Raw genomic sequence first — 25480 nt, 5'->3', positions numbered from 1 at the left:
TTTTTAGGTTACCATGACACTGAGAGAACACTGAACTGCATTTTGAAACAGGCCCCCTGGTCCAGCAGTACTGAATATAGGCTGATACCTCAGACAAGGTAAGTGAAGCTGGGAGGAAACAAGAATCCTTCATCCCCAGGAGGAGATGGGAGAATGGGACTGTCACATGGAGGAGGAAGGTGAGGAGTTGCATGGGTTCTGAGTCTGAACAAAAGCAGATACTCACCTGTGAGTGCTTGGAAGAAGTTTTGCTGGAAGGTCCTTATGAGCACAGCTTAATGCTAGTTCTCTTGGCCCCTCCCTTGGCTGTAACTCTGGGTGTCTAGGAAGCAAGTGATTTCACAGTCACTATTTTGTCCCTGGAAAAGCTTTATCTGATAATCAAGTTTATGATTTGCTCAGATACATTGAAAAGCTTCAGCTGGGACTGTAATTCCTAAAAGAACGTTTGTCTCCTGCAAGAGATGATCTGAGTCTATTGATGTCAAAAGATTGGGCCCTTCCTGATGAGAAGGGAACTCTTTTTTTCTTCTCTTTTCTTCCCCTTCGAAGATGGAAAGCTCTTAAGAGTTTCAGTTGTAAGATATAGCTATTCCTCCATTGTTCTGTGTGGGATCAGAGAAACACTAAAGTAAATGGTTATTTTAACAACAGATCATATACCACAACATTTGTGATATGTGGTGTATTGAGGATGCTATGAAAACATACTCAGCTAATGTGACCAAAGGGTGTCTCCAGGGAGAAAGGAGATTTTGTCAGGCGCTGTCAAATATGATCTAGGTGCACCTTCCAAATAAAGAATCCTTGAAGCTGAAGCAGGCCAATGAGTACACAAGGGAAGGATGGCCCTAAACATGCACAGTTTTGTATGCATCTCTGTAAAAAAAATTGTCAGTGGCTGCTTATTGTAAGAGACAGAACATCAGACTAGGCAGATTGCTCTTATGTGCAGTGTGTAGAACATTCAAACATCAGATAGAGATATCATATGTTAGATCAGTCAATCACAACTTGAAAATTAATAACACATTTTAGCCGAAACATCCAAAACAGGTAAAGCTAAAAGTGAAATGATGTTTCTGATCATGTAGATAATACTTTATCTTTTGCAGACACATCTTCTGCAAGCTCCCAGTGTTGTGTGTGATTTTCGCACTGTGTAACTTGGTGCATAATTAATGAATTTAGCATAATGCCATGTTTGTTTATTCATATCTACTTCAGAATTATTAGATTGAATGTCCTGAAAGTCAGTGTTGTGAATCAGAAAGAGTGAAGCTAATCTTTTGATGAATAATTTGTTGAGAAGTTGATGCTTTTGTAGACGTAAATCATCAGCTAAATAAGCGTGACTGTTGGGGAGCAGCCTCTACATCCTGAGATTTAACTAGTCCCCTTCCCACAAAGATCCTGCAGGCCTTCTGGAGCTGCTGACTTGTACATGCAATGATCTCCTTGTCAGCCGTGTAGTGGCAGCTGGTGGCACTTTGGTTTAGCAAGAAGTCCCCAGTCCTTGCTGTGCTGGAAACAGTTGGAAGCTGCAACTTGCTTTGTGTGGGGCAGTTGCTCCTGGCTTTGGCAGGGTTCATAGCCAGACCTCTCTTTCATTATTTCCAGTACTCAGAAAAGATGACACCTACAAGAGATGCAGTTTGAGTGGATTATGACAGTACAACTCCACTTATGATTTCAAATTTTCATTCATTTTTATTGCAGAATGTACTATCTTAAGCACTGCAAGTGTTGGCAGGAGGGAGGCAAAAACACAGGGCTGTGTTTCCCGCACTAAGTGCATCTTTCCCTCTTTGGTGGACTGAGGTCTCAAAAGGAAATTCCAACAGTTGAAAAGGATAGGGAATAACTCAGTTAATAGAGCTGAATGGGTAAATGCTTGGGCACATAATGAATGCAGGAACAGTCTGATACAAGAAGCTGATGTTCTGTAGGAACTTCTGAACATAATTAGCAAACAACAGAGGCTAAATTGATGATCCTTATGGGTCCCTTCCAACTCGGGATATTCTATGATTCTAAATTATTTTCTCTTAGTCTTCCTAATTTGGAAGAAAGAATGGAAAGAAAAATCTTGCATATACAGAGCTCAGAGTTTTGTGTTACCCCAAAACAGCGCGGTTGCAAACATAGTTTTAAGTGTCTAGAACAAGGCTGGGCCTTTAAAAAGTCTTTCATTTAGAGATCTGGAAAAACAGAGAAACAGAGGTGAAGATCTCTGTTTGCACTGAGAGCTGATTTCTCAAGGTCAGTGATACCAGGGTCAGTTTTGACTGATTGTGGGAGACTATTGTTGTTGTTTGCTTGTTTGTCTGTTTTGTTTTTGCTTTTTAATAATTGCACACAGAAATCTCAGTGTTTTGTCAGAAGAATGTAATAAAACCATAGGGCAGTGGTTTGTCTGGTTAAAAAAAAAAAATACTGGGACGAAATATTTGTGTTGTGAATGTTAGACTGTAGGGGTCAGGCTGGAGTTTTGCCAGAAGATGTGACTTCGGGGAATTCTGTGGAAATTTCAAGAGATTATAAACTGAAGCTGTCTGGCAAAAGGTATGATATTCAATGTTCTTGTCTTCTGAAATAGTCTCATTTGAGAAATACTACAGATGTGTGAATAATTCCAACGCAGGGAGTGGGAGAGGAATTCCTGTCCTTCCTTTAATCTTCCTATAATCTCTTTCTGACCAAACTCATCTGAGAATCAAGACGACTGATTTCTAACTGCACCCAGCAAAAGAGAGAATTGTTTCTTTTTACTTTAAATTAAAAACTTGTTATGGGTTTTAGAAATAAATGTCCTTATGCAAAGTGGCAGTGCTAGTGGACATACAATTTTCAAAGGAAATCAAGCCAGAGTTCATCAATTCAGTTACTAAAAGAGCGTGCAGATATGCTGGGTTTTACATGGGTAAATATATGTATATGTACATATATGTATACCCTCCATTGCACTTTTATTTTAGAAAGGAGGACTCAAAAAATTAGAATCTAATAGTTGGCTAACTGCGAAATTGATAACTGTCCCAGAAACATCCTTACACTTGTATCACAAAGGCCTTCTGTTTAGTTCCTTATACATAAAGAAAAATAGAATTGGTTCCCATGTGAATAGGATAAGAAAATGGGATGCACATGTGTGTGAAGTTAAACATGTAAGTGCTGAAAGTACTGCAGCTTGTGTTAATAAAAATTGCAGATTTGATAATTTTCAATCACTTTCTCATTCAAAATGGTTGATGAATGGCTTTCTATTCTTGCTTGGAAATACATTTTATATTACAGCTTATACAGTATTTGAGACTGCACAAAGCATGCAATTCTTATTTGTAGAGCAAATAGAACAAGCCATTAAGCTAGAAAACTATGTCTGCTTGAGTCTTCTCCCATATTCTCTTAGTTACTACAGACAGCTAGAAATGCCTTCCTTTTTTTGTACCTACATACAATGCCTATCTTGCATCCATACTTTCTATCCTCTAGATCATACTACATTAAAACTGTGAAAGTTAAAAGTGATTTTGGCAATGTATCAAGGTTATTTCAGAATAACCTTGTTCTTAATTTCCTATTAATAGGTAGAATTTTTATAAATTATTTTTTCTGGCAATCATTATTCATCAAAAAGATTTTTTTGTGTGTTTCTCCAAATGGGTAGCTCAGTGCCTTTTTAGTAGCTCTAAGCCTAAACTTCAGCAAGTGTGTGATCAAGTGTACCGGAAAAATCCTTTGTCCATTGCTAAACCTTATGAAATTGTAGATCAAAAGAATTTCCGTATCTTACAAGGACTGTGGTACTATTCATGGGCTAAAAATGACTGTCAAAGTAATAAAACAACTACTGTTGTCAGGGAAAGATTAAAAGCGGCAGCTGGATTGTACACAGACAACTTTAAAATCTTTCTCTAGGAAGGTAGATGCTTTAGAAAATGATCTGGCTTTTCAGTTGATTTGCCATGATTGGCAGCCACATAAAATGGCTACTGACACAGGAACTTGCAAAAGAAAGAAGCCTTTTTTCACCATAAAGAGAATATTCTGCTTCTTGCCTTCTTCCAAATTGGACTCCGCACTTGGAAGTGAGATGTAATGCAAGTGTCATAGCAGTGATGGGTATCAGCCTTTTCCTGTGTTTTATCCAATTTATCCAAACTCGTTTTCTGAAATAATTCCTGCTGTCATTTTTCTGCAGCTTGTATTTTAACCTATGTTCTTCTTACTGTTTTAGTTTTATTCCTCGAGTTTAGCTGTACATTTTGCAGTTCTCCTTAAAGTCACTATATGCAACATTGCTTTCCATGTAGTTTTTCTAAGATCATAATCATCCTGACCACTACTAAGTACATATAATCACTATTATAATTAAATGTTTATTTCTGATATCAAGAAAAGCATTTTTTTTAATTGTCTCCGAACTTCTAGCCAACCTGCTTCTCAGATTTGCATGTGTGCAATCTTTGAAATTTTATTTGTGAAAGGTCAGTGTGTTGGTTTCTTTTAATTAATTCCTTTCTTTCCATTTTAGATATCTTCCTTGTTTCTTTTTTATTCTACTGAATAAAGTAGTTATCTTTGTGTGTTTATCACAAGATTGGGTCATCTTCCTTGCACTTGCTCATTTTTCCAAGGTTGTCATTCTCTCTGGGGTTTTCTTTCCCTATACTTTTTTTGTTTTATATTTACTCTCTTAACCTGTTCTATCAAATATTTATGACTCCATAACTGGTTACCTCAGAGGGTAGTTTATTTTTCTTTCATCCTGACAGCACCATACACTGCTGGAAATCAACTAAATTGTTTGCCAGCCGTTTTCTTCCCATTGGCGTCTGGTTTTGGCCCTCCGGATAGACCTCCTTGTATGTCAGATTGTAATACTGGGCTCCAAGTTCCCCTGTAAACATCCCTGTATCTCTTCTCACCTCTGCTCAGCTGGTTTAACAAATACAAGACCTGTTTGCCTGTACTGTTTTCCTTTAAGGTTCTGTGCAATGGAGTTATGAATTGGACAGCTTTGTTCCACAGTGCCTTTTTTTTTCCATGCACTGGTCTTAAAACATGCATGTGTTTGGCTTTTGTGGGTGTAAGAATGCATGTGTTGCATAATTTGTCACAGCTCGAAGCCATTAGCGGTGGCAGAGCCAGGCCTGTAATGTGCCCAGTTCATAAGCATGTACACGCTCTTCTTGCCCATTCAGATGCTGGGCTTGGAACATGCTGCCCTGCGCTTATCAGGTAACATCAGCAGTGTTCTTCGTATCTGTGCTGAGGATGGAAAACTTCAGCTGGCAGTCAAAAGTTTCTGTCCCTTCTGATCTTTTTGAATGTCCTGCCTGAAAAACACAAGCTCTTACAACAGATGATGAATGACCTGGTTCAGAAGGAGCGGTGTGCAGAAGAGTTGCTGAGTAGGAGAGGTGCTGGGTGCTGCTGCTGGTGTGATGACAAACAGTGTGGTCGGTCCGTCCACCCCTCCCCACACACACACACGCACACAGTTACCCTGCTTGCAAACTCCTTTTGCCCAAATTTGTAAGCACCACTGTCTGAATGCCTTCGGCTTCTCTTTGGGCTCTAGCACTAACAGCAGCACCAAGCCTCACCCTTGCTGACCACAGACCTTGAAAAAGAAAAGGACAATGTCTAATTTCTTTATTTTTTGCAGATCTCTCTGAAGGAGAAATACAGATAAAAGCAAAGCTCTGTGACTGATTTTTTCACTATCTACTTGAAAGACAGTGGGTCAGAATTAAGGCATTTTTGCTGCGGAGGAAATGTGTGGGATGTTGGCTGTGAGCCAGTAGCCACTAACATCCCTGGCTGCACTAGGAATACTTGAATGAAGTGGGCGTCAACCTCGGGAGAGCGGGCAGCGCTACCTACATCAGAGAAAAACCTCTTCATTGAGACTCAAGGAGTAAAAATATTGAATGGAGATAAACCGGTTTGATGGATTTTTTTTTTTTTCCTGTGAGGAAGAGTAAAAATGCAAGAATCATGATCCAGTCTGGAAGAACATCCCCTAAGGTCCTGTGCCTGTCGTGTCCCATTCATTCCGCAGAAAATGAGATACATGCAGTCCTTGACTACTCTGACTTGTAAGTTTCATCTTTTAGTTCTGGCTTCTCAACACACAGAATGAGGAAATAACATCCAGAAACTTTCACCCTGTAGTCCTCTTTACAGCCAGGCTTTTAGTGCTTTTTTTTTTTTCCTTTTTTTTACAAAAACAGAATAAAGATCTGAAGCGTGTCAAATGTTTTTTATAGAATATAGTTCATCCAGACACTCATCCTGCTTATGTCCAGTTGAATGTCCACTGGGGAAAAAAGTCATCTCTAGAGTTCCTTTTTACCACTCATTTATGAATCTGGAGGATGAAACAATTTTTTTTCAATGTTATCTTTCTTCTTGTAATCAGCCCCAGATGAGAGTTACGCCATCTCGCAACCTTGGTACTACTGAGTCAGTTACCAGCTCTATCCAGTCTAAATATGATCACATTTTTCTTGAATGAAGTCCATCATCGGAGCATCATGCCTCTGAAAGAGTTTTTTTTTCAGTTTCAATATATGAAACATAAGCAGCAGATTTTCTTTTTGTCTGAAACTACAGAACCACACAGTTGTCAGAGTACATAAGGGAAAGAAGATTCCCATTTTTTGTGACATGTTATTAGAAGATTCCCATTTTTTGTGACATGTTATTAGAAAGTGATACTTTCATTTTGTTGAACAAGGAGAATGGGCAATGATGCAAAAAAGGAAGTATTTTGTTTAAGTGGTGGCACTGAACAAAGGAAGTGGCCGTAAAAAGATGGATTGGGGAGAGCAGAGTATCACAAATACTTTAAAAAGCTCTTCTTGCATGGGAAACAAAGGGATGCTGCACAAGTGACAGCTGCTTCCATGTAAAACTAGAGGATTACATGGTGACGATGGTTTCGGTTTTGGATGTAGTTTTGCACATTGGCTCAAGCATGTCTGGTCAGATAACACTGAGGTTAGAGAAAGCTAGAGGGTAGGAGATACAAAACGACAGCTAGCAGGCATGGATGCAAAAAGTGAATCTGAGCAGAATTTGGGAAAACTAGACCCCTGAACTGGAGCAGGTCTATCAAAGCAAACAAGCTAATAATTGGCTTTGCTTTTATTACAGATAATATCTTTGTGCTGACAATTTGCCTTTCAGATTCTTGGCTTGGATATGACCTGTAACAGTGTGGCCTCAGTGGTAAAAAGTGTTTGTGGACAATTGGTCTTCAGTGTCCTATCTCTGGGGCAAAAAAGATTGAAGCAACTAAATGCTGCCAACTCCTTGCCTTTCCTTTCCCTCCAATGCTCAGACTTGAAATCCAGAGCCTCAGAGAGCTGTGGTAACGCACTGACGGCCAGGAGTCAGAAACAGTCATAGTCCCAGGACACAGCTGCTAGAGGCTGTATAAGCACAGTGCGTACGTGGTTGCTACTTGAAGAGGGATCCATCCATGGAACTGTGGGGGTAACAAAGGTAGGCTGGCAGTGAAGGGCAAGGGCACAATGAGGCAGTGTTGATCAGGATGAAGGGCAGTGGCCTTCACCCACCCTGTTGCCGCAGATGGCGTGTTTCTTTACATAGACTTTCCAGCAAGGTTTCCAGAAAGACGATAAACTTGTCTTACATATCATTTCAGGGGACTTCTACCACTATGGGAGGCAGCGTGAAGCAGTGTTTTGATGCTGCATAAGAACAAGATGAAAGTTGGCATCAGTGGCCAGGCAGAGGCAGCGGATTATTCTGTCACAGCAAGCGATGAGAGAGGAATGAGACTGTGCACACCTTGCATCTGAAAGCAGCACGTGTTACAGAGGGAGGATGAAGGAGGGTGGCAACAGGAAGGAGACGCAGGCAAAGCAGTCGCAGGCAAGGCTTAATTCTCCAGGCTAGGGAAGAGCATGCTGTAGTAACTGAAACACAGGTGATGGGAGCATAGACAAAAGATCATCTGTGTGAGGAGGCACCAAAGATCAGCAGGCCTTTAACAGCATGGGATTCAATGGAAGGGCTTAGAGGGATTCGCATCAGAAATGTTTAGGAATGTTTTCACCATGGAGGATAAATGCTGCTCGGGAAGAAGTAAGAAGGCTGATGAGGCGGGAGGTGATACTAGTTTTACTGTTGTTCTGTGTGAAGGGTTAGCCTTTAAGAGATGTGAGCTGAAACATAAGATTCCTTGGCACTTTCTGGTTCACCTTAGTTGTTCACGTGGTGGGGAGAGAAGGAAGGATGCAATACTGGAAGATGCTTAGATTCTTCATCAAGAAAAATGGTCTGAGAGGCAAAATATTCAGGAAAGTGGAAGAAAAGAACGTAACTATAACATTGTCTTCTGGTGCTGTGATGAACCTTTCTTTTTCTCATATCCTTGGGTAGCAAGCAGCAAATTAGAAAATCCTCAAAACGAATTTTGAAAGTAACCACACTTTCTGCTCTGAGAGAGAAGTTTAAAATGTCTAACATAGTTTTGTGAGGAAGAGGAAAATGTGCCGGAGGGCTGAGAGTTCTTAAGACCAAGTTATAAGCCTTTGAAAATAGGATTTTATAATGGAAAAGCAGAGATCATTAACTATTGTAAGCACCTCTAAGAATGACACCTCTATAGTAAATTACATTCAAATTAATATAAAACTGTAAAGATTCCCTGACAGCTTTGATTATGTAAGTTGATTTTAGTAGTTAAATGTTGACTTTCTATAATGCATTCTCCAAATATTATACTGAATGCTGCATCATATATAACAATTACCATGTCACAGTGCTATTTTGTGTAAATTAAATTATTGACAGCAATATAATTTTGTATTCACTTTATTATTTTGATTCATTTTTCTGTCAAAATATACAATGACTCTTCACTAGATTTAGAAACCAGAAAAACTCTTTAGATGGTGAAGTATTATTCTCCATACATTATTTTTCCTTAGCCTGTAATGAGGTTGGAGGGGTGGGGGGGAGAGAAGCACCATTTAATTCCTTCTCTGACATTGTGTGTGTTTTTTAGACATGTTCTCAACTTTAAATTGTGTTACAATAGGTGTGCTTTCCAGAAAGCCTGCGAAGTCCAGAACAGCCCTGGTCAGCTCCTCCAGGGCTGCAGTCCTGGTGGTTTTAGTGGTGCACTAACACAAGGACTATCCTGAGTTGTGGGATGGGTTTCTTAATATGATGATTTTTCAGCTTAGCTGTAAGGAAGGTCCGTTGTACATCACAGGGGAATACTTCCTGTTCTTTGATATTTCTTGTAGATAAAAGTAAAAATCAACATCTGTTCATTGCTGTTCTTTCTTCACACCTTTTCTTCCCAGGTTCTTCAAGGGTTATGGCAACAGTGATTGTCCCTTCTAGGATGCCTGTGAAGTATTTGCCAGTGGTGGTTGTAACTGTTCTCCCCAAATGCACAGCCTGTCAGCTTCTCACGACCTGCTCGGAGCTAGAGTGTGGAAATTGGGACACCAGCTGCATATTCCTACTGGACCTTGGCTCTTCTCTGGGTAGGTGCTCTGACCTTCCCTGTGGAGCCAGTCCTGCTCCCGTAAGATGGCCAGTGCCATTCTGTGAGATGGAAGAGATGGGCTCAGATGCAGTCAGGCAGAAAAGCGGACTGAATCCACAATGTCACACACTGTGGGTAAGGGTAACTAACTACAGGTAGAAAAAAAATCCCTCCATTCTGAGTGGTGGTAGAAAGGTTCAGAAAATGTTTATCTTCTCAGCTGGTCTAGACCAAGTATGTTGGAGAAAGCCTACGCTGCAAATCTCAGTGAGGTTCAGTCATGGCTTAGGTGCTGACAATCCTTACTCCCATCTGCATCTGCTCAGTAATAAAAAGCAAAGGTACTTTGACACTGCTGAGAGTGCTGGAAAAAGTTTCTGTTGCCTGGTCCAGTGAGATCCGTGTAGCTGTGGGCTAGCTTCTTCTTCAGCAGGCTGGCCAGGTCTGCAGCCCATATAGTGCACTGGGAGCCCTAAAAGTCAATATTATTTTCCAGAGGCTCTTTCAAGTTGTCTTACTCAGCAGTGCTGAGCATGTAGAGTTGAGGAGGCTGAGAGGAAAGCTGCAAGCTGTCAGTATGGTGAGGATGGGACAGCCCATGAGAAGGTAACAGGAGAAGGCTAAATCCTCTCTGAGTTCACCATGGACTTAGCAGTGTTCTCTAAATACCTGAAAGTTCACTTGTGTCTGTAAACCTGGAGTTGGGAACACAAATTTGCTTTCCATGGCAGCACAAAATTGCAAAAACTCATCTACTGACGAAATAACACTTAGCCACTGCACTTTCATTTAATTGAGTATGAGATGTTGATATATTCTTACGTCTGCAGCATACACCAAATTTTTCTGTGCTCAGTTTTAAGGGAGAGAAGCCCAAAGAGACACTTGGCAGTCTCTGGGAATTAGAGTAGTGCTGAAAGTAAATGTCACTTCTTATCCTGGATCCTTCCTTCTTCTCCTTGCTTTGCCTCCATTTGGTATGGCACATACAAGATTTGTAATGTGGTGGTAGTAGTACGTGTGGAGCTGGCAAAGGGCCTGTTTGCTCAAAGACTGAGATGTTTTTATATTAGATGATCTGGTAGAAAAACATTACAACTCAGCCAAGCCTGCCCTCCTAAGACATTGGTATTGATGCATATTCTGTTGGCAAAATGAATGTATTAACAATTATTGCAGAGACAACTATGAAAGCCCCACATTAGCCCCACATTATGTTTTGTGTTAACTGGTTTATAAAGTCCCGGGAAGTCCTTAATGGATGGAAGAATCATTTCCTTTTAGCTTTAGCAGCCTTCCTGCTTTTGATTTTTTTTAACTTGCAACTAAAGATCTTTTCCCTACATCTTTCTGCATATAATTTCACGCATCTTTCTTTGTATGAAGCAGTTTCACACACGACCACGTGTACAGCAGTACGGTTTTAATAGAACCTGCTTCGTTTGAGAGCAGACAAATAGACTTGGGTCGTCTTTTGGCACAGGCACAAAATGCAAAGCTCTAATGCTGAATTTCTCATTTGGCCTCAATTCTTGTTTGGTTTGCCAATGTGGGAGTTAATCGTATAAACACAGAAATACAGAGGACAGGGGGAAATACGTTCTGTTTTGTCCTGTTCGCGTAGCTCTGGTTCTCACTGGCTATGCTAATACATTGCTTGCAACAGTTTAAAGGGCCGTGGTGATGAGGAACAGGTGGTGATGAGGAGTTAATGTGAGAGGACACAGAGAAATCATGTTGCTCGATAGGAAGTTGTTCCTCCCAGCATATTGCTGTCCTAGTCCATTCAAGTGGGACTCTGTAACAGTATCCTGTGACTATACCAGAAGATACAACTGCACTGAGTTCAAGTGCTAAACAAGTATATATCCTGTTTCAGCTAATTCTAGCATCTGAGATTTTAGGTGGCAGTCATTCCCCTTGATGTACGAGTGCCCAGACACTGTGAAGATGAACTAGGCCTTGTTAGGACCTCGTGCTACTAACCTGGAAAGAGGAATTTTGCACAAAAGGAGGATTTAAAGCTAAAACAGAGCAAAAAGAAACTCACAGCTAGTTAGGTTATCCTGAGAGTTGGGAAAGACAAACCTGCTGGGCAGGTATTCCCTAACAATGTCATTTTGACATGACTAGCCTGCCTTCTCCTCGATGTATCCTCTATTTGTTCAAAGCAAATCATCTGCTCCTCTCAGTTATTTCAAAGTAAAGTCACAAGAATAGCTTGTTCCCACTCTATTCCAAATATAGCTGTTGGCAGCGATTGCTGAGAGATAAGGGGGAAGGAAAAGGAACTACCAAGGAAGAGGGAAGACAGGAGGGGGAAGAGAGAAAAGAGCTGAAAAGGTTGGACAATAGAGAGTAAAGAGAGACAGATGAATGAGAGGGGAGGTGAAAGAATAAGGAAAATACATCTCAGCAGAGAAAATAAAGATAGAAATAAACTCCTGCAAAAGAGGTGGAAGCAGCCCAAATACAGAATAAAAAAGCACCATGCCCACCCTCAGGAGCAGTTTGAGTTTTAGCCTTGAAAAGTAACCAAACCTTAAATAAAATCAAGCCCAATTTTGACTTGCACTCAGATTGTAAGGGTTAGAGCATCAGAAAACTTATGCTAATTTACACTGCTTGAAGATCTGGTCCTAGAAATTTTAAAGCAAAACATGTTGCTTATTTTAATCTCTCGTGGGATTTTTTTTAAAAATTGTCTGCTCCAATAAACTTTATTGGCAGTTTCAGACGGAAAACCATCCAGTGGGTAAAATTGCTGGCACTGAACCTCAGCACCCTTCTCAGGAGTTCGCAGTATTCTGGTCTTCTGGTGAGACTTGAGCATCTAGCCATGCCCTTGGGAGCAGAAAACAAATGATGATAAGAAATAAGGAAAAGTCAGAACCACCCTCAGACTGACTTACCCAGAGCAAAGAGCTGAGGGGTTTCAAGGCTCAGGACAGACTGGTTTAAGACCAAGGCACGGAGAAATGAGACGTAAATGGAAACAGGTTGTGAAAAATCGCACACAGACATGGCAAACACAGATGAGTCCTTGGCAATCCAGAAATCCCACGAACGGCTCCAACTTCCCTGGAGGGGTGGGAAGCTTCTGAGAAATACCCCCTGGAGCTCTTCTGCTTCTCATCTCAGAAGACTGGTTGGAAAATGGTGCTAGGGTTCTGCTTTCGCTCCTGGTCTGCTGAAGAGATGCGATATGTGACCTTACTCTCCAGCTGAGGATAAAAAGCCTTACCCAGTCCTGAAGGTGGTGTTTCCTCTGAACTGAGCACATCTGGATAGCCTTCTGGACAAGCTTTCTAAGTACTCAGGCACTAGGTAATGGAACCAACATTACTGAAAGTGTGACACTTGCTATGCTTTTATTTCAGTCCTTCAAAGAAGAAGGCCATTTGCATTGTTAAAGGATGTGTTCAATCAGTCTCACTCTGGGCTAGAGGACCAGTGCAGCTTTTGGACAAGAAGTTATTTACACAAAGTGCGGGAGACGCATTAGAGCAGGAAATATAAAGTTAAGCGAAGCTGCTTTTGGAAGGAAGGGCTGCAAAGTAAAGCTGAGCAGTCAGACTATCACTATTCAGAAACAAAGTCATTATTTTGAGAGTCTTGTCACATGGGTGGTATATGTATGAGTTATATCTGAGTTACTCTCCCTGTTGTGAGATACATTTTTTTTTCTTTTCCAGCAAGCATCACGCAGAGCTGATATTTTACCCAGTCAGCTTATACACGTGTGGAGGAGCCGCTGACTTTGGTCACAGAGCTGTGTGCAGTTTGCAGGCCACCTGGGACACTTCTGGGCCGGATCGGGTGGCGTGGCTGGCCGCGGGGCCAGGTTGGTGCTGGGCTCCTGGGCAGCGAGAGACCCGGCGGGTGGCAGTGAGCGGGAGCGCCTGGCCGGGCTGCCTGAGGCTCCCAGCCCCATGCGAGAGGGTGCTGGAGGGCCTTTTGGCTGGGATGCCTCCTTTATGGCTTGTTCCCAGTGCCTCTCTGCGTTACGTGGTGTCTAACCTTAATGCTCTGGGGAGAGGGGCGTCATCGCAGCCTGTGGGATTGCAGCCATCGGGCAACCTTGCTGCCCTGGCCCGGGATCTGGGACCCACCGAGGCTCTGCATTTGTGTCTCTACAGGTAGCACATCCGCAGCGCAAAGCTTCGGAGAGATGCCGTGCGCTGAAACACCAGGAGCACCCAGCCCAGCGCGCAGCTTTCTGCTCTGCAGGCCGAGTCCTCTCCGGCTCCCGAGCGCCTGCTCCCAGGAGAGGGCAGTGGAGCCGCACACGCTCCCGTGCTGCGGCCGGCGGGAAGGCCGGCTCCCCCGGCTGCTGGGCAAGGAGAGGAACGGGGCAGCAGAGGTAGGAGTACAGATTGATACGTATGCTAGGAACCGTGTACAGGAATATCCAAGTGTTCCGCGCATTTAATAACGAGAATGAGTTGTCTGTAAACAAAAATAGATTTGGGGTGACCGAGTTTGTTGTTGCTTTTAACTGACTGGAAGTTTTCTCTGTTATATGTATTTGTTTATGGCCACACACATTTATACCAGTAACTTGCTGATTCTGCACAGGCTTAACTTCTATAGCCTGAATTAGAAAATGTTATTGACATTTAAAGAACCCCTCAGGATGCTGCTACAGCTCTCCTGAGCCAACTCCTCACAATACAGTCATTTACTTATTTCAAATTTACAGGCATTCACGCTAAGACAACAAGAAGCCTTGGTTGAAAACCGCAGAGTGTGGTTTTAAGGTACCATAATTAAGGGCAGACTGGGATGCCTTCTCCTCTACTCTCTAACCACCCCCCTTCCCTTAGCACTCGAGCAGTCAGGCAGCTGTTTCCTGTAGGTTCGTGTTTACACCAGGTTTCCCTGGCTGGGCACTGGCTTTCAGTGACCAGCCAGTAAAGGCTGAGACCCTGTGGCAGGTCTGTGAGGGAATGGTAGGTTAGATTTAAGGGAAGTGGCTTTTGACTGCAGCCTGGGAATCCAGCAGACACCCCTGGCAAAACACAAGGCATTAGTAAACAAGTATTTCTTCTTGTGAGGACATGCCAGATCTCTCTACTTTCAATGAAAAAGGGCAAATTTATGAAACTCTGAAATACGGCTTCGGAGACAAGAACTTCTCTTTTATGTGAAATGTGTAAACAAACAAACCCCAATCCCCCGCAACAAAAAGCACCCACAAACCACACCCTGAATCTAGCACGGGCTTAGGACCAACTTTCCTTGCTGTCATCAGAAGACAGGGTCACTTTCCTCTGATCCAGGAGCAAGACCCAGCTCCCAGCTGAGCTGGGGTCACGCTAATATCCCCAAAAGCAGCGAGGTGCACAGTGGAAGCGTGAGGGTGTGTTTCCCAAGCAGACCTACTGGTATCACTGCTGTTAGCACATGAGGTCGGTCGAGTTTTGCTGTGAAAGCATAGTAACCCCCCTGGAGCAACTCGGAAGTGTGGTGTTAAGCTGGTTAAATGGTGCTGCCAGCTCCTGCAGATGATGAGTTGCCTTTTCTTCCTTAGCCCTCTTAAATTCAGGTGCAATTTTACTTCTGCAGCTTCTATCTCAGGTGCTCACAGTAGAGAATGACCGCAGGAAAATACACCCAGTGCAGCACCAGCTAGCACCTTGTTAAAAGAGCAAGTACACAAGTACAATAAATCTGGGGGGGGGAATGTTCAAAGAAATTGGGAGTGAAAGAGAAGTTCAGCCGTTCAGCTCTGACCTCTGCACTCAGGCAGCGCTATATCCGGTCAGACATGTCACACCGGTAAGGGGAGAAGGCAGGACCGCTCCGTGTAAGTATAAATCTTCTTGGGAGAATCCCAACGTGCAAGGTACCCAGTACAAAGTTAGCATGCATTTCTGCGTTCATTTCCAATTCACTACTGAATGATCTGAAATCAGTCAGTGAAAATACCCTGAGTGGGTTCAGGGTGGGTTGCAAATTGGGTAGTTTTGCCTTTGGAAGCTGCAGAGTCCAGGGAGAAGCCAGATACTTGCACGCATACAGGGCCACTGAAGCACAGCTCCTCTCTTGGTGTGAGTGGGGCTTTGGCAATTTACACCAACAATCTGTCCGTCATATGAAACCACGTGGTTTATAGGAACCACAGGAATCAGTAGGATTTTTTGCGTGTAAGGCTCATTGACGTCAGTACGAGTTGGACGGTCTAACCCTGGATGCTAGTTTAATCAGCCAAATGAGGATCAAAGGCACAAAACACATGCAGAGCTCTACAGCACGAATATCTGAAAAGGGACCAGAACCATTCAAGTTTCATCTGTCAACGTCTTCCTGAAGACCAAGCATTAACTATGTTTCCATCTTGCCCTGCACCAGATCCTGCCGCCCTTCAGACAAAGCTCCCATTGAGTGTGACTTGGTTGTCTGCGTAGAGGCTGGAAATCAGGCACAATTTACCCCATCCTTAAGAAGGCTTTTAAAATGAACCAACAAAGTCAAATAACAGCAGTATTCCTTATGTGAAGTTAGCCAGGATGTCTGTTAAATTGTATTCGTGTCAGTCTTTCATGGAATCCTTTGCCACAGCAGAAGAGTGTTAAATTTGCCGAGTTGGTTCAAAGGTGGAGTTGAGATATGGGGATGTGAAACTCTGGTTCTTCTCCCTTTCGTGTGCTTTATGATTTAGTGTCATCAGTGGGCACGTGGTATTTTAAAATAATATAAGAAGATGCTGTCGAATATCAATTAAACCCGTATCCGACACGTGCACGACGTTTTTTAGTAAGGAGGATACTCTTAGAGTTACCTGTTTCTCAAATTCATGTAAAGTAACTTGCCCCACCGCACAACAGATTCCAATATTTTGTTCTTTCATAGTAGTGATGAGACCAATTATAGCTCTGCTGTAATGGAAAGGTACAATACAATTGCTCCTACTTCTCAGTCAAATTTCCCAGAACCTGTCTCTCTCTCTCTGTCTCTCTGTCACAATTTAACTTTTAAATTGAGATTGTTTTTTTTTAAACCAAAATATCTAGGATCCTACTGAAATTGAACACGAGCTTTCTTTCAACTCAGTCTCACCTGCCAAACTGTATTGGCTGTACATTAAGTGCTAGAAAGAATTGGTAAAAAAAAAAAAAAATCTTACTATATGTTAAAAAACACTAAGTGTATATATTATATATATAATTTCCTAATTACTGTGCGCGCTTCCCAGATCACCCGTAAGGGAAAATATCTAGATTTATGCCTACTGTTCCTTAGAAAGCATGACAAATGCCCCTGACGCTTTTACTTTTTTAGGTATGCTCTTGTCTAGCCTGGGTTCTGTGCTGACTGGAGGAGCAGTGAAACAAAAACTGAGCAATTGGGAGAGCCTTTCTCAGCTGGTGTAAGGTGTTGCACGGGTGGAGGGGAGCCTGCGAGACGCGACCTGACAGCATTTGGGACCCAACACAGAGGTAAGTCCACGTGGCACGTGCCCTAATGTCCTAAAACCTGTAAATGTTGATATCTAGAGTTAAAACTGAACGATGAGGATTTTGTAGCCTTCCTGTGTATGCTGGTTTGTTGCTTTGGAGCAGGAGTGTGCTTTTGTAGCATCTCTCAGATGTCGCCGTGTCTTGCTGCTGCTTGGGTTGTCGATTTTTCTTTCCCCCTGTATGCCACTGAACAGGGGCCTTGCGCACTACAGATCGTGTGAGAGTTGCTTTCCTAAAAGCAGGAATAAACAGTCATCAGATGAAATATTCCAAAGTAATGAGATTAGTGACAAAAACATAACATGGGATCCAGCTTTCAACCATAATTACATGTGACACCCCCATCAGCAGGAAGATGTAGGGGCTGCAAGCTCCGAGCTTGGGAACAGTGCAGGGAAGATTGGCTTCTCCTGGGAAGGGAGGCACAGGGGAGGTTATTTTTAGCGCTTGGAAAAAGAAAGCTCGAATTTAAGCACTCTTTGCTTCGATCCCCTTGTTCTGGGAGAGATCAGCGGGAAAAAGAGGTGGCGTGCGAAGAAAAGCCAAACGGGGCTGTGAAGGCAGCGGGATGGGGCAGCGGAGGCCGCGCTCGGCAGCCCGGGGCCGGGGCGGGCCGGGGGCGGCGGGGGGCACGGCCGTGCCCCCCGCCGCCCCCGGCCCGCCCCGGCCCCGGGCTGCCGAGCGCCCGGTGGCAGCCGGCAGAGCCCCCCCCGTCTCGGCTCCGTTGTCGCGGCGGTATTTATAGCGCAGGCACTTTCCACCCGTACCCGAGAAAACAACCGGTGTGTGTGTGTGTGTGTGTGTGTGTATAAAAAGCCACGAGCGAGCTGCGGTCGCGGGCTGCCGAGAAAGTGAGCGGGGTCCGGCGGGGCGGCCCCGGGCCCTCCCTCCGCGGCTTTCCGAGCCCCGGGCGTACCGGAACGAGGCCTTTTTAGGGCAGGCGGGGCGGGGCCGGATCCTCGCCTTTTTAGGCCAAGGGCCCCGCCACCGGAATCCCCCCCCTGGGCGGCGGCGGGCGGCGGGGCGCTGGCGGCGGCCCCCGGGGGGCCGAGCGGGGCCGAGCGGAGCCGGGGCCGGGGCCGCCCCCGCGGGGCGCGCGGGGCGCGGCGGGGCCGGGGCGGGCGCGGGGTGGCGGGGCCGCACGCGGGCGCCCACGTGACCGCCGGGCCCCGTTCCCCAGTCCTTATATGGGCAGTGACGTCCCGGGCATTGAGGGGGCCCCCATAAATAGTTACCGCCAGACTTGTCCTCCAGCGCGAGCGGCGGCGGGAGCGCGGCTCTCCCGGGGCACCGCCGCGACGGGGCGGCCGCCCGCCCGCCCGCACATGCCCGCACCGCGCCGGCTCCGCGCCGTTCCCCCGCGCCGGTAGCGGGAGGCAGGGGAGAGCCCCGGCCCCCCGGCGCCCCCCGTCCCCGCCCCGAGCGCCCGCCGCCGGCCGGGAGCGCCGCTCCCCGCGCCGCCCGCCGCCCCCATGATGACCGCCAAGGCGGCGGACAAGATCCCGGTGACCCTCGGCGGGTTCGTGCACCAGCTCCCCGAGGGCATTTACCCCGCGGATGACATCTCCGCCGCGCTGCCAACTTCGGTCGCGATCTTCCCCAATGCCGACCTGGCGGGGCCGTTCGACCAGATGAGCGGGGTGGCTGCAGGTAAGCGGGGCCCGCGCAGGTGCGGGCCGGGCCGCCCGAGGGGGGCGGCGGGCCCCGGGAGCCCGGGGAGGCGTCGGCGGCGGGCGGGGGCCGGACCGGGCCGGCGGCCGCGGCCCCCCGGGGCTCGCCCGGCGCCCCTCGCGACCGCGCCGCCTCCGCGCCCGGCTCGGGGGCGAAGTCGGGGCCGACGGGGCGCAGCCCCCGCAGCCGGAGCGCGACATGTGCGCGACGCGGCCCCGCAGCCCCGCAGCCCCTAGCCGGCCGGGGCGGGCGGCGGGGCGCGGGGCTGACCGGCGCCTTGCCCCCCTAGACGGCATGATCAACGTGGACATGGGCGACAAGAGGGCCCTGGACCTGCCCTACGGCGGCGGCTTCGCGCCCGGCGCCCCGGCCTCCCGCAACCAGACCTTCACCTACATGGGCAAATTCTCCATCGACCCGCAGTACCCCGGCGCCGGCTGCTACCCCGAGGGCATCATCAACATCGTGAGCGCGGGCATCCTGCAGGGGGTCAGCGCGCCCTCCTCCGCCGCCTCCTCCGCCTCCTCCGCCGCCTCCTCCGCCTCCTCCTCGGCCACCGCCGCCTCCGCCGCCTCCGCCTCCCCCAACCCGCTGGCCGGGGCCCTGGGCTGCACCATGGCGCAGGGCCAGCCGGCCGACCTGGAGCACCTCTACTCGCCGCCGCCGCCGCCCTACTCGGGCTGCGGCGAGCTGTACCCGCAGGACCCCTCCTCGGCCTTCCTGCCCGCCGCCGGCGGCGGGGCGCTGCCGTTCCCCCCGCCGCCCTCCTACCCCTCCCCGAAGGCGGCGGCGGCCGACGGCGGGCTCTTCACCATGATCCCCGAGTACGGCGGCTTCTTCCCGCCGCCCCAGTGCCAGCGGGAGCTGCACGCCGGCCCCGACCGCAAGCCCTTCCCCTGCCCGCTCGACTCGCTCCGCGTCCCGCCGCCCCTCACGCCGCTCTCCACCATCCGCAACTTCACCATGGGGGCGCCCCCGGCGGGCGCCGCCCCCGGCAGCGCCCCCGGCGGCGCCCCCGGCCCCGGCGGCGGCGGCCCCGGCCCCGGCGGGGGAGCGGAGGGCGCCCGGCTGCCCGGCGGCGCCTACAGCCCGCACCACCTGCCGCTGCGGCCCATCCTGCGACCCCGCAAGTACCCCAACCGGCCCAGCAAGACGCCGGTGCACGAGCGGCCCTACCCCTGCCCCGCCGAGGGCTGCGACCGCCGCTTCTCCCGCTCCGACGAGCTCACCCGCCACATCCGCATCCACACGGGCCACAAGCCCTTCCAGTGCCGCATCTGCATGCGCAACTTCAGCCGCAGCGACCACCTCACCACCCACATCCGCACGCACACCGGCGAGAAGCCCTTCGCCTGCGACTTCTGCGGCAGGAAGTTCGCCCGCTCCGACGAGAGGAAGCGGCACACCAAGATCCACCTGCGCCAGAAGGAGCGCAAGGGAGCGGGAGCCGCCGGGGCCGGGGCCGGGGCCGGGGCCGGGTGCCCGCAGCCCGGCGGCGGGAGCGGGGCCGCCCTGGCCCCCTGCGCGGCGCGGACGCGGACGCCCTGAGGGCGCGGGGCGCGCAGGAGCCAGCGCGGAGCCGCCGCCGCCCAGCGCGGCGGGGCGCGGGGCCCGGCGGGACGCGGCGAGCACCCGGCGGCGCCGCGGGGGGCTCCCCGGGCCGGGCCGAGCCGAGCCGGGCCGCGTCGGGCCGGGCCGGGCCGGGGGGTGTACATAGGGGCTGCGGCGGGAGGATGGATGCATGCAGTGCCGTCGTGGTGAGGTGTCCTTGGTGCCTTGTGTGGTGTAGAGCCCGGTCCCCCGGCTGCATGCGGCGGGGTGCCTTACCGAGCCGCTCCGACGACAGCGGCGACGCCGAGACCGGAAAGTTTTCCCTCCCTGGTTTTAGTATGGCTGTACATTTCTGCCTATTAATATTGGGATTTTTTTTTTTTTAGAGACTATATTTTTGTACGCACTGGTTTGTTTTTCTTTTGTTTTGTTTTTTTTTTTTCTTTTCGGTGACTTAAAAGTGTTCCGTTTGTAGTAGGACTCCGCACGGGATGTAAATACTCGCGCTGGAGCCGCCGCCCGGCGTCCGGGCTGCGGAGCGCGGCAGCTAACACGAGTGATGCACAACCACTAACGGGAGCTCGCGGGAGAGGGGGGCTCTCCCCGGCCGCTCTGTAAATAAACTTTTCGACAGGAGGGTCGGTGCTTACAACGTTTCTAAGAGAAGACAAATAAATCTCTTAATTATGCTAACTTGACACCTTTCTTTCCGTAGCTCCCCGGTGCCCGGGTCCCGCCGGACTCCTGCGGGCCGGGGCTGCCGGGGGGCTGCGGGGCCGCGATGCTGTGGGGCTGCGGGGCCGTCGGGGCGCCGCCGTGCGCTCCGCCTCCTCTCGGAAAAGCGGAGGCTCCGGCCCCGGCGCGCAAACAAGCGCTGCCTGCCGCGGGGATTTCCCTGCGAGACGCGAGCCGGGCTAATATTAACCGGGGAGCGGGGTGGGTTTTTTTGACTCACTCTCTGTTTTGTTCCGCGGCTGCCACCAGCCCGGGGCGGGCTCCCCGAGGGAGCGGCGGCTCCCGGCGGCGCGGGGCTGCGCGGCGGGGCCGGGGGAGGCGTTGCTCGCCCCCGCGGGGCCGGGCTTTTCCTCGGGCAGCGGCCCGGCCGCGTTTCGTGCGCGTTTTCGTCTTGCCTTTTTTTCCCTGTTTGCTCCTTAACCTTTCTGTAAGTTCTCGTTGAAGGTGCTGGCCCGCCCGGGGCTCGGCACCGACGTCCCGGCCGCCCCCAGCCCCGGCCCGGCGGCGCCCTCCTGCTCTGCCCGAAGCCCCCGGAGCCGGCGCTGGCTCTTGGAGCGTGGCAGAGGCTGAAGCGAAGGGGGCCGGGCACGGCGCGGCCCGGAGGAGCTAAGGAGCGGGGCCAGCTCCCTGCGGGAGACGCGGCCTCCTCGGTGGGCACCGGCACCAGCGGGCCGCGGTACCGGGGGTCGGCCGGGGATGCCGGGCCCCCGGCTGGGCGCAGCCGGGCCGCGGCCGCAGCAACGCCGGGCTCCCGGGTGCCCCGCGCACGGTGCGAGGCTCCGACCGACCGACGGCAGCCGTGCTGCGAGGCTAAGCCCCGGTCGGCAGCAGAACACCCAGCTCGGACGCGAGATGAGAAAGGAATCCGCCAGCAACCGGCTACAGCAAGCAAACCGCGCGCCGTGGGATGGTGCTGAACCCCTGCCTCCGCTCTCCGGAACAACTAGCTTCGCAACACCGCGTGGATTTGTCTGCGGGGCGGCGGTGGGAGATCTGGGCCGAGCACTCAGGTTTAGGCACTGCCTTTCGAAGAGAGGCCAAACGCGCTGTCTGGACTGTTCTGCAGAAGAAAGTTGCGCTCTTCACCACATTTGGTTCAAGACTGTCATACTTGTGAAGGAAAGTAATGACTGGTCAGTGGTGAGATATCCTGTATTTATTCTGTAATTCAGCAATAACAGTGATTTTGCTGTTGTGAAAACACAGTAATCAGATTGCAGAGAGAAGGAACAGTGTTACAGACTCAAACCTTCTGCTTACAGATATCCAGAACATACAAAGTAAGTTTCAATCACTGAGTAAGCCAGAAGTTACACAGAGGCTTTTCTTTAATGCATCTCAGGTTTTCTTTGCTATTTTCCCTGGCACTATGACTTTAATACTTTGATGCTAACACCTTTATTAAAAAAAAAAAAAAAAGAATTTGCCACGACTGTTAACAGCACTCTGCAATGTAAGGGACCATGCTGTCCTCTATGGAAAGATGCATTAAAGTCCTATCCCATTAAACATCTTGGCTAGATTTTACACATGGAAAAGACTTTTTTTTTTAAAAAAAAAAAAAAAGAGAGACCTAAGGGGGAGGATAAAGCAGACAAGATCCAAAATCGAAATAGTCTGTCGCAGTTTGTTTTTCCAGTACAGCTGTTTGCATGCAGCACGCTATCTTCTTTGTGGGCTTCTGAAAAGGGATGATGGTCTTCAGTAGCATTGGAGCGAGTGAGGAACACAGGCTGTGCCATAGCGAGACACTGCATTATAGTTAATGACTACGTTCGATAGCGAATTGTTGCACATTAACTAATGCTAAGATGCAGGGGAATTCCAGGAAAAACAGGTAAGCCAGCTGCAGAAATATCAGACACTTTAAAGTGCTGTAAGAATAAATGGAAATTGCCTGAAATAATTTCCACCAATTTCTGCTTGCAAAAGAATTAATATGTGCATGCATAATGCTGACTGCATTTTATGTTCATTCTTCAGCAGTCCCGCTCCCCTTCCCCCCAAAAAAAGTTAAAAAACCAATGCCATTACTTAAAAATTCACACATACAAGCAACTGCACAGGAAAAACAAGTCTGCTTTTATAAATACACAAAGAAAAATGAAAGCCAGTTGTGGAACAGTTTCTGGAGCAGGTTGGTACATCACTTAGGAAGTTGGTTAAGTCGTGGTTTTTTATTCAAATTCCCACATCGTGACCGCGAGGGTGAAGGCTGCCCCAGCTGGGCTTTGTGGTACGAAGCGTGCTTTAGGATAAACAGGCACAAGACCATTCCCTGCAGTATAAACGGAGTATGTCACCTATAGAAAAAGTTTCTCCCGTTAGAAAGATCGCATCGCCTGTCGAGGACAAACTGGATCTCAAGGCTGCTTACACCATAGCAAGGCAAAATTCACCGTGTGTCTTCTACGCTATGTTTATTTAAAAGCCTTATGAAAAAGTAATCTTTATAAATAGTATAAAGACAGAAACCGCAAGGCTTCCAAAGCCCAAAGTGTTCACTTGTCCATATAAAAACACAGACCACATTTTAGAGAGAAGTTATCAGGTCAAATCTTATCTCAACCTAGGGTACGCATACTGCTGGATATGTAGGTTATTTGCAAAAAAGTAATGTCTCTAGTGTTCCATGAAGCACGTGTTCCATGAGGCAACAGTGGATAGTCTGTTTTTTCTAAAGATGCCCATAGTTTCCGCTACCCTCGGCCACTGCCGTATGAGAACTTCCAAGCAAGGTTAATTAGCAGCTGACTAGTCTCCTCCTGGCTGAAGAAAATATGCATAGAAATGCTCCGTAATTTCAGTTGTAACAGATGGATCTTACACATAACACTTTAACGAACTGCTAAAAAGTAATTCTGAACCTGACATTGTCCCTTAGGAGGGACACTTAACCACAACCCCTGGAACCACTGGTGTTCAGGGAGCATTTCCTGCCTCAAGAGTTGTTCTGGTTTGTCTGTTTTTTTTTTTTTTTTGCTAGTTCAGTCCAACTCTTACTGAAACTCATTCTGGAGTCCCCAACAGCTGAGCAGCGAGCAGCCCCGCCACCTGTGGGCAGCAGGCCCGCGGGGACGCCGGGGCGGCTCCGAGAAGGACTCCTATTGCATTTACTCCCCGCCGGAGTCCGCTCCCCCTTTTACTGAAGCGTGGCCCCAGCTGTTTACACGGGGCGCTGGACTATTTCTCCCCAACCACTCAGTCGAGCAGGAACGTGCCCGCGCGACTCTTCCATCACTTCACATCAGTCGCAGGGAAATAAACAGGCTGCGCCGCCTTCCTGCCCCCGAGGTGAGCGGGGCAGGGCCGTGAGGCGATGAGGCGACGCGGCTCTTCGCCCCGCAGCCCCCCCGTGCCGCACCCGCTCGGGAGGGACCCGCGAGGGGCTCGGCGCCCTCGGGCCTCAGCGCGGTGCCCGCGGGCCGGCCGCAGGGGGGGCGGCCGCGGGGTCCCCTCAGGGCCCGGCCCGCGCTGCGCCGGGGGGCGGCGCCAACGGTCCCCACGCTCCTAACGGTCCCAACCGTCCCAACGGCCCCGGGGGTCCCGGGGGCCGGCGCGGCCGCCTCAGGGGCAGACGCGGGGCCCCGGGTAGGGCTCGCCCCCGCACCAGAAGTCGGCGGCCGGCGGCGTCTCGAGCAGCCAGACCTCCCGCGGCAGCTCGGTGCCGGGCGGCGGCCCCTCCAGCAGGCGGTAGTAGTGGCAGTCCCGGCCGTGCTCGGGGTCGTAGGGCGGCGCCAGGATGTCGAGGAAGGCGGCGGGCCCCTCCACCGCGTCGATCTGGTGCAGGTTGTCGCTGTGCGGCGACAGCAGGCAGGGCGGCGAGGCGGGCGTGTAGTGCTGCCGGGAGCGCAGCAGGGCGCGCAGGCACGGCCCCGGGCCGGCGGCGGCGGCGGGCGGCGGCGAGGGGGCGGCGGCGGCGGCGGGGGGCATCGCGTCCATGCAGGCGATGCGCAGCGTGCCGTAGAGCACCTTGAGCATGCCGTTCATCCCCGGGTGGTCGTGCAGCGGGATGCAGGCGCCGCTCCGCAGCAGGAACACGCCCATGCTGAAGCTCTCCGTCTCGCAGATGTGCATGTAGCTGACGGGCGGCACCACGCCGGCACGCGGGCACCCCGCGCCCGCCGCGCCCGCCACCGGCGCCGGCCCCCGCGGGGCCAAGTGCAAGTCCTCGGCGCGCACCTCGTCCAGCAGCTGCTGCAGCCGGTGCAGGTTCTCCCCGAAGGCCGGCCCCGCCGGGCTGCGGAACGTGATGCGCGCCTGCCGCGCCACCCGCTGGATCAGGGAGGCCATGTTGTCCCGGGGCATGGCGGCGCCCGGCCCCGACCCCGGCCTCGTCCCCGTCCCTGTCCCCGCCGCGCCCGGCCGCGGCGGGCGGGCCCCGTCGCTTCCTCCCGCGGCCGCCCCGCCGCGCAGGCGCGCCCCCGCCGCCGTGCACCACGGGGCTCGTAGTCCTGCCCGCGCCGCCCCGCTCCCCCCGCGCCGCCCCGCGCCGCCCCGCCGCGCCCCGCGACCCCGC

The 25480-nt window shown here is 49.9% G+C and overlaps 3 protein-coding genes and 1 long non-coding RNA gene across 4 annotated transcripts in view; 2 read left to right on the top strand and 2 right to left on the bottom strand.

Moving 5' to 3' along the window:
• Positions 1-16958, top strand: part of LOC310902433 (uncharacterized protein) — a 72277-nt gene extending 55319 nt beyond the window's left edge. The window contains exons 5-8 of the mRNA XM_083843957.1: positions 8-9539; positions 13237-13385; positions 13681-13904; positions 16826-16958. Coding sequence (XP_083700083.1) covers positions 9442-9539; positions 13237-13385; positions 13681-13904; positions 16826-16858 — 504 coding nt within the window. The 5' untranslated portion in view covers positions 8-9441 and the 3' untranslated portion in view covers positions 16859-16958. The remainder of the gene's footprint in view (positions 1-7; positions 9540-13236; positions 13386-13680; positions 13905-16825) is intronic.
• LOC310902436 lies at positions 14662-20041 on the bottom strand. Its single transcript, XR_014586724.1, has 2 exons — positions 19905-20041; positions 14662-17236 (listed from the first exon to the last, which is right to left on the bottom strand). It is a non-coding gene; the product is annotated as an uncharacterized lncRNA (long non-coding RNA).
• EGR2 (early growth response 2) lies at positions 18116-20358 on the top strand. Its single transcript, XM_083843948.1, is given in 5 exon segments — positions 18116-18338; positions 18341-18407; positions 18410-18466; positions 18469-18654; positions 18965-20358. Coding segments are annotated over 5 exon segments (1716 nt in total). The 5' UTR covers positions 18116-18191; the 3' UTR covers positions 20224-20358.
• Positions 20359-22098: 1740 nt separating this feature from the next.
• Positions 22099-25378, bottom strand: ADO (2-aminoethanethiol dioxygenase). Its single transcript, XM_083843955.1, has one exon. It carries the CDS (start codon positions 25267-25269, stop codon positions 24529-24531), a length of 741 nt encoding a protein of 246 aa, XP_083700081.1. The 5' UTR covers positions 25270-25378; the 3' UTR covers positions 22099-24528.
• Between the last annotated feature and the right edge of the window lie 102 nt (positions 25379-25480).

The sequence above is a fragment of the Anser anser genome, assembly GCF_964211835.1.
Source record: "Anser anser genome assembly, chromosome: 7".
NCBI lineage: Eukaryota > Metazoa > Chordata > Aves > Anseriformes > Anatidae > Anser > Anser anser.
This window is presented reverse-complemented; position numbering and strand designations above follow the sequence as displayed.

What these genes read in the sequence shown, in the direction of transcription:
- ADO (XM_083843955.1), bottom strand. Translation starts at nt 25,269, where the DNA reads ATGCCCCGGGACAACATGGCCTCCCTGATCCAGCGGGTGGCGCGGCAG.